The sequence below is a fragment of the Epinephelus fuscoguttatus genome, linkage group LG21 (assembly GCF_011397635.1).
Source record: "Epinephelus fuscoguttatus linkage group LG21, E.fuscoguttatus.final_Chr_v1".
NCBI lineage: Eukaryota > Metazoa > Chordata > Actinopteri > Perciformes > Serranidae > Epinephelus > Epinephelus fuscoguttatus.
In genome coordinates, this window is record NC_064772.1 from 19,328,231 (window position 1) to 19,341,890 (window position 13,660).

The window sequence follows — 13,660 nt, forward strand, 5'->3', positions numbered from 1 at the left end:
CATTTCTGGCCCCAGTGAGACGGAGCGCATTTTGTAAGTTGCTGAAATGTACCCTAAGATCTAAATAAAAAATGGACAGGCATAGGGCACTTGAGGACTGGATACAGGGAAACAGATTTGTGTGGGTCCATGAGATCCTCAGAAAAAGGAGAACTCACAGAGAGTACCATTGGCTGCTCCAGGAGCTTTGCCTGGGTGAGGGTTGGTTATTTTTGGAGCCTTAAACCAACTGGCCAAATGGTTTACAGTATTAGTGCAAAAGGAGAAGATACAGAAGGAGAAAATACTGTTTTATATATACTATCAAAACCAATGGCAATCTGCTGTCAATCATTTCTGCAAACCACGGATGTGTCACATTTGTACCTTTTTATAGCGGATAATTTAAAACCTTACATTTCTTTACATTTTTAATTTTATGTTGTGACAGTGCTGTGGTTAACGAGTGGTTAGGTTTAGGCACAAAAACCACTGATCGAGGGTTGGGGAGAGATCATGTCTTGGCTTTGAATACCCGTTTTGGTCGCTCCAACCACAACTGGAAATGTCCTGAACTCTCGTTAAAAAATCCCGGCTTTTCTTGGTCTTGAACAGTGGTCCGCTGCTGGGCAGCCGTCTTGCCAAAGTATCAGACCATCCACCATCCCTCCACCTCCTGATGAGAAATTCAGCCATATAAACGGAATCTGAATGACACCAATTAAAGTAAATGCACAAATGTAACATATCCGGGGTTTGCAGAAATGTACAAAGCCAAAAATTAATTGGAATTGAGCTGGAAGCGAAGGGCTAGCCAAAGCTGTTTAGTTCATCCTGAGGGGAACATACATGTGTCTACCAAGTTAATGACAATTCACACATCACTTAAAACAAAAAATGTCAGAGGATCACCAAATTCAGTTGACCTCATTCTCTGAGGCCTATAAATATCTGTACCACATGTGGTGCCAGTTCATCTAATAGATGCTGAGATATTTGTCAGGATAAGTACAAATTTTTACCTGCCAGGATTGAACATTTTCCGATGATCAGGAGAAAATGGAATAAGAAATCACCCCTATCCATGTCCTTTCTGGCCCCGCATGTAGACGCCTCCACGGTTCACATTGTTTTCCAACCACAGCTTAATTAGCTGAAGCAGTCAGAACAGCGCCACGTCATATATTCCAGAAAATCATGCCAAGCAATGTGTAGAAACTATCATTATTACAAAACGGGGGCTTTGCTATGACTCAGAAATTCGTAGAAGTCTAAGATAGTGCAGTGAATTTATGTGAAACTTGAATCAAAAGGGACCTGTGGCCTCAAACGTTTTGCATTCTAAAAATGATCACTTAACATGGTGGAGTGTTGACAGTATCCACGGACACGCTGACATCAGCCACACTGGAATGTTGGAGAACATTTCCACATTAGTGATTTTTAAATCTCCCATAAATCAAAATCTTATTGAAAAGATGCCGTTGTTGCACAGATATAACAGATTGTGAAAAATAATACACGAGCTGCTCCAAAGTGCACCACAAACTGCTTGATTTAACCCCTCTATTCAAGCTTTGCTTTTTATTCTGCCCCAGAGTAGCTCTTTTCATAGATGTGTGATTAAAAAAGCTTTAAAATGGCAGTTCTTTAGGTTACACCCAAGGTTAACAGCTTCAGGTTAATGGCTTACTTGAAAAGGGAGAAAATGAAATGTTCTCATTTCCCTTTTCATGTTACTCTCCAAGGACATCTGTGTTTGACATAATCAGTCCAATCAGTTACTCTGCAGGCTGGAGTTTTGTGGAAATATATAAAAAAAAAATAAAAATAAAATAAATTACATCCATGTTTTATGAGAGCTGCTTAAGAATATTGCTTAAGAAGGTGAAGGTGGTAATCACAGCAGCTGGTGAACTAAAGTAATTAACAAGCAAGGCTGAGTGGTTTTACATGACCACTGACAAGGTCTAACCATTTAACATTCATAGGTACAAACTGCAGTGAGGCCCAGAAGGCCCCTTATAGAGTAATGAAAATAATGATTTTGGTGATTGAAGACATAAAAACCAAAGGAACTGCACACATCGCTTAATTTGTTATTATTATTAGTATTTTTATTGAAGAGTTTTCATGGACTATTTGCACAATTTAAGCTTAGCTCACAGAGTTAGTTTGCATTCATGACTCAAATTGGTTTACAGTATTAGTGCAAAAGTAGAAGAATAAGTACTCTAACTGTTTTTATATATACTATAACTGACTGGGAATACCGAAACTCCCCTTGTATCACATTCTGACTTTAATTTTTGGCTTTTAAACACAATCAATGAGCCTTCAGAGGACTAAGCACCAGCATCTTATACTATTAATCCATTCGACCAAACAAGATGTGCAACATTGTCTGGGTAATCCTAATGGCATGGGTGTAAGTTAGATTTACTGAAACAGAGTAATTAAAGCCATGAAAACAGAACAGACTGCAAAAACATCCATCTTAAGTACTTAAAAATATACTACACAGGATTTTATTGGAAATGTATACACACATACAAAAGTAATCCCTCTCAGTCGTTACTTGTGACCCATCGAGGTGTGAGGCAGTGCATTTATCTGCAGAGACTCCATCCTCTGCCTGTATTTTCTCAATTTTTATTATCTTCTGTGCTTGGGATGTTTATGGGCACTGCACTCAGGTGAGGTTGGGACTTTATAAAATGGTACTGACCAGGTGCCAGACCATTAGCAGCACATATCCAAAAGACACAGCACAGAAAAATGTAAATATAGCAAAGCAAAATGCCAAAGAGTCAGTCTAGGGTTGGCTTTTACTTAGCTCACAAACAGTAGCCAGCAATCCTGCATAGTATACCTTTAATCATGTATTTGTTCTGAAAATCAAGTTTTGAAAAATACTGCTCATTAAAGGTGAGATAAATCCACTCTGAGAAGCAATACATTAAAGGTAGAATAAAACACTGTTGACACAAGAAAATGACTTAAGATGGATTTTTTCCCCCAGTTTTTCTGAACCACAGATGACATACACGCCATTGTCATCATGCTACAAAAGAGCTCTGAATGGCCTTAAAAGGATAGTGTGGATCTTTTGAAGGTAGGAGGTTGTATGAGGTACTTCCCTACAGTAGATGTCAGTCCCCCTCAGTTTGGAGAAGCAGACAGGAGTGTCAAATCAAAAGCAAAGCAATGAACAAAACATATTTCAGCGACCTGAACAAAGTCCCACCAAAAGCATCAGTTTAAGTGTACGCTATATCGCTATATACTGCTTTATCATGCCATCAGACAGCAGTTTCCAACAGGGATGGAAGCCTTTAAATCGCTCTTTTCAAAGCCAGACTCCACTGAGAATAACAGTAATTTGAAATTGGTGAACACAGGAGCTGCTGGTCTGCTGCTGCCTCTATAAGTTACTTTGTGTCATTTTGTGACTTTGCTGAATTTAACCTAACCCTTTAAGATGCGAAAGTCACACGACGACCCAAACAAACTGACTGATCGAGGCAGCAGTAGACCAACAGCTCTGCTGATAGAAAGGGCAGTCCTGCCCCGCATCAAGGTAAAGAGGTAAAAATATTCTAAATACAGGTTACAATTAAACAGACAGTGATTTTATTTCGGTGGGACTTTTTTGGAGGTTGCTGACGGCAACTATGACCAAAACAAACTGAATGAGGCAGCGGTAGACCAACAGCTCCTGTGTTCAGCAAGCTAAAATTACTGATTTTGTTTATGGAGTCTGGTAGCTTTGACGAGAGCATAGATGGGGAAGTGAACCCTCCAGCTGCTTCCCAACGTGAAGCGCTGTCTGAAGGCAAGGAAAAGCGGTGAAAATATTCTTAACATAGTGTAAACTTAAACTGTTATTTTTCTAAATGGCTGCAATATGTTTCGCTGCTGCCCCCGTCCACAGCAGTACATTGCTTCTGTGGTGGTACCTTTGCCTGCTTCTCCAAACTGGGGGTGTGCCAATCACCATCTACTGTGTGTAATACACTGACTACCTCATGTAGCCCCTCGCCCCTTAAAAAATCTAGATTAACCCTTTAAGGTTGATGTAGCACATACTGTAGATAAATTATACGCTACAATGTTCCATACCATTCTTAATCAGGCTGAGACACTCTATTAAATCATATTTGAATTTTACAAGGAGGCATGGTGCACAGCAGTGTCAATGGCAATTTGATTGAGGTTATATTTAACTTTTTGGACATATGTAAAGGTCACCACACCATATGTAATGCAACAGTGAGAAAAATCAAGTGGATATACTTGACAATGTACGCAGAATATGGATATTTAGCTGATTTAATGTACACCATCTTCAAAATATTACTGTCTTTATATTCATAGTATCAGGTGCTGGCATGTAGTTCCTGGAGTCAGCAGTTGCCAACACTGTAATACAGTAGCATGCATTTCAACCTGAGTTTGTCCAAAAATAAACAATGTCATTAGACACTACTGTTTCAATAAAAATCTATGGCATAAGCAGATTGAGTTGGTCTATTTGGGCCATGTTGGGTTATTCTTAAATGAAAAGCTAGCTCCCTCTTGTGGACAAGACAGGGGGTTGGTACATGGAGCCATAACCCATCTGCTTCCAAATACACAACCTCTACAGAGTTAGTTGACTATGCATAATTGCTATGGCGTTGAAAATATTATTGAAATCCTACGTTATTTTATGTTTCTGTTTTAATCACACACAAGTACACTCATAGCACACAGACACGCACACAAAGCAGTGCACACACACACACACACACACACACACACACACACTACTCTATGTTGACAAATTGTAACAGACCAAAATATAAAACCATAAATGAGGGTTTTGAATATCTGAACTACAAACTACATCACATGAGTTTTTTAATTCTCACACAGTATATGTAGCTACAAGCATAGTGTTTTATATAAATTAACATCTTGATTATTAATATGACCAAATTACACAGGTGCTATGTGGCTGACCACCTCGGCGTACCGACCATAACAACACCAGTTTTCTGTCACAAACTGTATAACAGCACTTGCCTGTATTAGTGTCACCCTTTGTATTGACTTGTATGTGGATGTCATCCTACTATGCAAGTTTTTTAAGTAGTAACTAAAGGTTCTGGGCCCAGATGGGCTCAGCGACCATAATGTAAACACAAATGAACTTCCTCATATAAAAACTGCGCTGTGCAACTGCACTCACAGCCCAGTCACATGTTTAAACAACCAACCTGAGCAGCTAAGACTAAAACAAACCTTCTATTTCATTGTTCATGCAAAATTATAATGTGTGGGTACCTTTTGGGTACGTTCTTTAAACTATCTGTTTGAAGGTTGTTCTGTGTTAGGGCATTTGGGGCTGATCATAATGGCTTTGTGGCCTTGTTCTTCCAGGAATGTTTGTATGCTTACATGGAGATCCTGATTGGCTCCTAGTTAGTAGACTCAAAGAACATGAAATCCTGTGTAGAAAAACAAGAAGAAGAAGATGCGTTAAACTGACACAGAATGTTCTTGAGGTTAAAATACTTCAGCTGAAGTGTAGAATTAAAAATTAGAGATTTTAGCATTGGGGCATTTTAGTGGATGTGGCTGCAGCAGAAAGTAAAAAGTTTTGAAAAGCTGTTTTGCATCTGTAGTGATTGGGGTTGATTCAGGTCACATTTCCCACAAAATGTAGGCTAAGTGGTGCATTAAGTGGTAGGTACACGAAGTTTCCAACTACCAGTGAACTGAAAGACATCCCCATGAAAGCGGGGTCATATGAGGCTACTGCTACTCTGTGCCTGCCACATTCGGCACTCTTATTTTGCTCTGAGAGAATCCTAGAGAAGAAATGTAACTTTGCTTTTTTGACATGTTGCTAAACAACTAAGGGTACATACTACTTTACTTACAATGAGGAAACATGCGCCGATCATTACAGCCTTCATTCTCACATCCAGGTCCATGGGGAACTGGATACCAAAGTTGTCTGAATCTGTGAATGCTTCCCGAAGAAGTCCTGTCCACTGCTTACTGACTTTCCCGATCTTGCTGACTTCATCCATCGTCAAAATCTGCAGAGAGGACAAAATGCTGACATGTGTTGCATTAGGATGAAGATCAATCCCTTAACTTGTTTGGTTTTGTTGGAGGGAGATCATGGAACGATTCAAAATCCCATCCAATTTCAGCTCTTTGCCTGCTGCCACAGTGACTTGAATTTTCTATCCCAGTAATGACTTCAAAGCAGCTAGGGAGGAACCAGGATGGTAATATCATGCTTCAGTTACCCCTCCTCTGGGTCTGGTAAAAGGTCTGTATCAGTGACCCAAATCCCCTTCACAGCTCAATCTAATAAAACCAGCTGAGCCGTGGAACAATGGCCACACTGTGCCACACAAGAGCATGCCCTGTGCGATGGCTTCATCCAAGCTGCAGCCTGCTCTGATTGGAAACATATTTCCTGCTTCAGAGCACAGGGAGAATCCCTTTCCCCCCCAAAAAAAGTCCTGAGGACGAGAATGTTACCGTGTTTTCACAAATTTAATGGATCTCTATGTTTAGATAAACCCACCTCAAAGTCAACATCTGGAAGGCAGCTCCATCCACAGAAGGGCCCGTGGATCTTCAGTACAGGCTCGGTGTGTTCGTTTGCAATGATGAATTTGGGGGAGAACGGGTGCCACTGTTGTGCAACGTACCCCACTGTGTTACCGGGGGGAGCCTGCACCTCCAGCTGAGTGAGGGATTGTGGGAGAAAAGAGTGTGATTTGTAGCCACATCTTCACAAAAAAAAAAACAAAACTAGGCGACACTGAATGTAAACAGTAATGGATGTGGTGAACAAAAAAACTCCTCGAACACTGTAATTTCACGGACACAGTGTCAGCATGTCGAAAGGTGCTTTCACTCACCTCTTGTAGACAACAAGGGAAGAAGCAAGACATGCACTTAAGTGGCCGTGTGACGGTGATGACCTCTTGTCCGAAATTGTCCAGGACGTGGATGGTGAAGGGGCGCAGGGGACCACAGCACTGTCGACTCAGGCAGTCGTTCTCCTCGACCGCGTAGAACACATTCTGACCCATGCTGTTACGCACTTCATACTTGTTGTTGCTTTCGAAACCAACGAGGGCTGCGTGGAGGAAAAGTACTCATGAAGATATCATTGCTGCACAGACCCTGCAAAACCAATCTGTACTTTACAGAAATTAGTGCTTGTTTACATACTTTACCTTCAACAAGCTCTACTTTCTGTTTGATGAGTAGCTGATCCACCTAGAAAACCAGATACAATGGATTCAAATGTATGCACTTTTGTCTTTTTACATGCAACAGTTCAGTGTAGTGGGTGTAGTTGGAGAGGAGGGCTTTAAATACAAGATGGCGTAAGCATCACAGCTACAACAATTAATTGATTAGTTTTCACAGGTTTGAGTAAAAAGTGTTCTTAAATGTGAATATTTTCTTGTTTCTTTACTCCTCTATGACAGTAAACTAAATATATTGGGGTTATATATGAAAGAAGACATTTGAGGACACTATCTTGTGCTTCGGGAACCACTGATCAACATTTTCCACAATTTTCTGACATCTAATATTCCAAACAACTAATAGATTAATCGAGAAAATAGTAGATGGATTACATGACAGTGAAAACAATCATTTGTTGCAGCCCTAATAAGCATGTTCACATTTTGCATCTGGCCAGTAACTGATAGTGTGGGGTCACTGACATGTTAAAAAAGATCTGTCCAGCTGTGCAGGGTATAAATATGCAATAGTCACTTCTTTTTCCAGTGGACCTGTATATTGTTTTTTTTTTTTCTGTGGACATTGTCATGCACTTCTCAAGCTCCACTAAAATGTAAGTGTTTTTCTCCAACAGAGACATTGTGTGCTCAGTGCAGTTTCTGGGCGTTCAATCTGCAGAGGTGAGGGTTGGAACAAACCTCTTTTCCCAAAAGATCCTTTTTTTTTTTTTTTTTTTTTACAGTCGACAAATTGACCTATCATAGCAAAAGTGCAGGCGTGATTGATAACATTGAGGATGTTGCTGTTCTTTTGAAAAGGCTTGAGACAAAGTGAGACAGCAAGCACAATAGCAGGGCCCTGAAACTGGATTTAGCCCTCATGCAGTTAATAATTTACAACTGTGCTTTTGCTACTGTGACGTGTCAAAATTTCGTTCATTAAAAGACCTATCTTCTGTAGCATCAGTGCATTATAATATCTGTATCTTTAAAGGAGAAACACCCGCATCAAAGTTCATACATGTTATTACTACGGTCTATGACAGTCCAAAAAATATTAGTTAACATGGGCACCTCTCCCAAATCCAAAAACGAGAGTGCTAAAACTCAAACTTGTGATGTCATCATGTATAAAGTCTGGAACTGCTTCAGTGACAATGAATGTAATGGGGAAGATTACTGGGAGCACCCACAGCAATGTTATGAGTATAGACTGAATCACAATGTTTGTTTGCTATAACTTCTGGGTAGAAAATCTTTGCTTAACTAAAATCAAACAGCGCTGAACAAACATTTCTTCAGCTGGTTAGTTTTTAGCCACCTAAAAAAAGGGCCACTAAAAATCTGTGTAAGTTTACGCTATATTTACATTTTTTGCTTGCTTTTTTCGTCGGGAGATTGAAGCTGTTACATCAAAGCCATCAGACTCCATTGACAAAAAGAGTAATTGTACACAGCAGAACACTGGAGTTGCAGGTGTGTGAGCTCAGGCTGTTAGTATGTGTGCTTAAGCGGTTTTGCTGCAGCCCTATCCTCGTCAGTGCACTGCTTTGCTTCCATGTCAGTAGATGTGGTTTATCAAAGATAATTTTAAACCAACACAGCACATAAAATAAGCACAGCGAGATGTCAGATGGGTCTGCCCACAGTGTTTGATTATATGTCTTTAAATGTTAAAGTTATGGCTGAATATGCCAACAGAAATAAACAAGTTTGCTGAGTTCACATATCTCAGCAGCTGAAATGAATTGCCTACTGTCTACCTGGAAGCAATTTTTGTTGTTAGTGTGAATTGATTTTGTCTGTATGGGTACATTTTCTGTTTCAGAACTGAAAACATTCAAGAGGATAAAGCTTACTGGGTAAAAAGGGAAAACATTTTGTGAGTACTCAGTCTCCCAGTTAGTGTCAACAGAGCAATTCACGAGTTTTTACTAGATGACATCACAAGTTTGAGACTTCTCTGGTTTCTGGCTTTAAGAGAGAGCAGCTCAAGTTCACAAATTTTAAATTGACCTTTCCTTTTTTGCCATGGAAATAACATACTGGAATTCTTAATTGAAGTGGTGTTCCCCTTGAAGGTGTGAAATATGTTTTAAAACTAGTTTGAAGTATTCGGTGATATTCCAGGCATAATGTGATGATGTTAAGAAATGATGATGATGATGATGGAAACAGGCCACTACACTAACTTATAACATTTGTAAGAAAAACACAAGCTTAACTAGTTTAATATTTTACCTGAGTCAGGTATTCTAGTCCTGGTGGACAGCCTGGTATCCCCGGGTTGGGCACAGCATACATATCCATTTTGTCAGACTGGAGGGAGACCTGTTGATAAATGGCAAGATTAAACTGAGATACAGCGCCATCTTGTGCTCATAGAGGTGACACATAAACAAATGAAGATGAGTCGCGGTTAATATGTGTGTGTCTGTGTGTCTTTACTGTGTTGTTAAAGGGAGCAGGGGACACTCTTGTCCTCTCTGTTACAGTGTCCATGCCATTATTGAGGTATAAACAAGCAGCTGAGCAGCTCGTCCACAGCCTGGGGGAGCTGCTGCTGCTGCTGCTGGTGGTGCTGGTGGTGGTGCGGAGCTCCACGGTGGGCGACACAGATAATCTTGCTCATATCTGGATTTAACGGGCTCCAGACGGGAACACACCACCATGAGCGATCCTCTTACTCCGCTTATTTACACATATAAATCAGCCCTGAAGGCAGCACATGCCACACCGCACGTCTCCCACATGTAGGCCATCTCCACAGCACGTCTCTGATTGATTATATTAAGAGTGTGATGTTCCCAGCCTATGACTGTTTGGGCTGCTGACGGGAACGCACGCCGAGCACCGATCCGCCTACTTTCTCACTCATAGGAGACGTCGACATGTTAAAGGCGACGCGCTGTCGTCAGCAGTCTCCATCAGCTATAAAACAGGCAGATGTTTGAATGAAAGCAGGATTACTCACCGATATTTCACCTGCTACTCCAAATAATAACAGGCCACTCCGGAACCAAGCCTATGGAATAAACCTATAAGCTCATTGGTCGACGTCAGCGTACTTCCCATTTCCATGCGCCAATCACAAGACGGGAATATAGAAGAGGACTCAACAGAGTAGACATGAACGGACTAGAGCAACATGTAATAGAACATATCCACTAATACCAGTTGTATGCCACTTTTTTTTCTGGATTTTCTGATTATACATCCGAAGCTTGAAATATGTTTTTATTTTCAGACATATTTATAGTGATGATATATGAACAAATTTTAATTTTTCATTTTCCAGATGTGACCAATAATTTGACAAATGTCTGACGGTAAATCCATTGAGAGAGTGTTCTCATACAAGTACTTGGATAGATGACAAGCTTTCATTTAATGTACATAGTGCTGCTGTAATTAGGATGCAAGATTGGCTTTTTTATTTTACGTTCAGTGCTAGGAAAAAACATGTGGGAGCTACTTTTCTGTCTGTGATTGATTGCAGTGACATATGCAACCTCCTTGATTCAGTATACCATGCATCTCTATGTTTTATCACAAATGCAAAGCCCCTTACTCATCACTGCATTCTTTATAATTCAATGGGTTGGATGCCATTGACCACTCAGACAAGAGCACTGGTATATTTTTATCTATAAAGCAATACTGGGCAAACTTCCACCTTGCCTCTGCACTCCTCTGTGTGCCAGCTGTGCTCCTCCAGGTGGTTGCTTTTTTAATGTAGCCCAGGTTTTAACAGATCTATATTTTCCTACTCTGCACCATGGACATTGAACAATCTTCAGAAAGATCTCAAATTAGAAACACTTACATCCATTGATGAATTTAAGGCCATCATAAAGAATGTGGTGACAGAGACATGTTTTCTTGGGAGGCCACTATGACTGAGTAGTTGTTGTTTTATTCTGGATTTTATATTTGTTGCATTGTAATGTGTTGTGATTGTGAAAAGAGGTTTTTAATCTCAATAGGACTTCCTGGTTGAATAAAGGTTAATGCGTGGCACAATTATGTCTTTTACAAAAAATGTATGTATCACATACTGTATTTTTTTTTAGATATTTGTAAGGTCATTTTTTTTTCTGTGTAAGATTTAGAGGGCTTTAGTGTCATACGGCAGCAAGGACTGCACACTGCAACCAGCTGAAACTTCTGGTTAGACTTCTTTCAGTGTTCATTGGTTTGGAGGTTTTAAACATGAGCCAGATTATCCACAGAGGTCTCTTCCTCTCCAAAACAAACTCACCCAGTGATTTAAACTGGTAAAAACATTGAATAAAGCAGTTTCACATAACAAATCAGTGTTTCTCTGATGCGGTGTGGCATGTTGGAGTCGTTCAGCTCACGGACAACATGCTACTGTGTGCTCACCATTTCTCCCTGATAATAATAATGCATGCTCACCTTTTTTTTAATCCAGATTTTCAGGAGGTTTTTACTGGGAGACAAATTATCCACAGAGATAACATCCTCTGCAAAACAAAGAGACACAATGACTAAAACTGGTAAAAAAAAAAAAAAAAAAAAAAAGAAAGAAAAAAAAAACACTGAATAAAGCAGTTTCACATTACAAATCAGTGTTTCTCTGATACTCTGCGGCATGCTGGGGATGTGCAGTGCTCCCACCACATGCTAATGTGCGCTCAACTTTTTTCCCTGATGACTAAAGTTTCAGGCGTTGGGAGCCAAACATACCCAGCGATTTAAAAACACTGAATAAAGCAGTTTCACATATCAAATCAATGTTTTTCCACTGCTGCTCATCACAGATGGGCCTCTGACAACTGTGGCTGACGCAAAAATGTGAAAATGCAAATAGAACCAGTGTTTGATTTGTCTGTTCAGGGCTACTGTAGAAACATGGTGGGGAACATGGTGATCTCCATAAAGGAGAACCCACTCCCTATGTAGATATAATTGGCTCATTCTAAGGTAAGGAAAACACAATTATTCTTATTTTCAGCTGATTATACACTAGAGACAAATATACTTGTAATGTTATATTCCATTTTGCCAATATATCCCCTTAAATCCAACATACTATACCTTTAAATAAAAAAAAAATATAGGCACCCTCTTCAGTTTCAGACTCTGCTGTATAACATCGAATAAAAACTTTTTAAATATGCTTTTGTTATTTGATATGAAGAAGGCTAAGCAGACTGAAAGGATGGAATCTTCGAAAGAGGCGTTCAAATTTTAAAATGTCCTCACCAAAATTATGTAAACATTAGGAGTCCCTGTTTGTCTCCAAGAGTATGTTGACTAGTGGCCATAGGGTTCTCTATTTGCAGCTACGGTGATGTAACAATGAACATCACTTTAAAGGGATACTAAAGATCTTCAGAAGCGTGGCTGTATGAGGTGCTTATCCATAGTCAGTATAGTGCATGAAGTAAATGGCTGTAAGTCTGTAAGCAGCCAAGAGAGAGACAATGAGGATAACGTATATTTACTTGGGGAAAAAATCAGCGTTGTGGAAATATTTTGAATTTCAGAGAAAAAACATGTCAACAGACAGAGCACATGGCATATGTTAACGATGCCATTACGAGATAAAACATGACGTAATGTTACCTGCCTGGACAGGCATCTCACTCCATTAACTTCTCACTACAGCAACATTAGCTGCTGTGTTTCAACAATGTCAGGCTGAAAAAAACGTGCATGCAAGATGAAATTTAACTGTGCTGTTCTGTTGGGAGATGCAGTGACTTAAATCAACAGTGAGTAATAATCGTACATGTAATTTGTTAAGCTATGAGTAGAGGAAGAAAAGTCAGCTAGCTGCCAGGCTCATTTATACAATGCACTTAAGCAGTTACTTAGTTATTTACATTATCTTTGTGTTGTTTTTTAACTTTTATGGCCAAAAGCAAATAAAGAAAAGGGTTACCAATGTGTTATATGGGCAGATAATATCGTCTCATATCGATCGCAAGCCCCTGAATCGCATCGAATCGAAACCGTATCATGGCTAGACTCACAAGTCAGTCTTTAGACGCTTTGCTTAACTAAAGACTGATGTCTTTCCCCCTGATTTTGTGTTCAGATGGGCGGATACAATTTCAGAGTTTTAAAAAAACTCCCTACGTTGCAGAACCAATAGTAAATCCGCAGGGCGGTCCTTTGGTGGCTCGCCGAACTCTTGTGCTCGTAAACATAGTCCCGCTAAAAACACGTGTAGCGGTACAAAATGGCTCAAGTCGCTGTAAGTCCTTCATTTCCACAATCTTGTGAACTGAGCACACGTTTGATAAAACAGAGTTAAATCTCTCGGCATCCATTTTCAAGCTGTGTTTGTTTCCTTGCAGACGAGAAAAGGGGGAGTGCACATTTCCGGGAGGGCGTGTCCTTTTCAAAAATACAAGAGGCGTTGCTTTGTTGCTGGCCATTTT

General features: G+C 40.0%; 1 protein-coding gene across 4 annotated transcripts; it reads right to left on the bottom strand.

Moving 5' to 3' along the window:
- Positions 1-2,125: 2,125 nt before the first annotated feature.
- Positions 2,126-11,787, bottom strand: si:ch73-206p6.1 (phospholipid scramblase 1). Of its 4 annotated transcripts, none has more exons than XM_049564929.1 (7): positions 11,667-11,787; positions 9,489-9,578; positions 7,230-7,272; positions 6,909-7,129; positions 6,569-6,730; positions 5,907-6,068; positions 2,126-5,471 (listed from the first exon to the last, which is right to left on the bottom strand). In XM_049564929.1, exons 2-7 carry the CDS (start codon positions 9,555-9,557, stop codon positions 5,442-5,444), a joined length of 687 nt encoding a protein of 228 aa, XP_049420886.1. In that variant the 5' UTR covers positions 9,558-9,578; positions 11,667-11,787; the 3' UTR covers positions 2,126-5,441. The 4 variants fall into 4 exon arrangements, with proteins under 4 accessions (XP_049420886.1, XP_049420888.1, XP_049420889.1 ...); XM_049564931.1 differs by lacking the exon at positions 11,667-11,787 and adding an exon at positions 10,222-10,265; XM_049564932.1 differs by lacking the exon at positions 11,667-11,787 and adding an exon at positions 10,222-10,251 and having other exon boundaries at positions 9,489-9,566.
- Between the last annotated feature and the right edge of the window lie 1,873 nt (positions 11,788-13,660).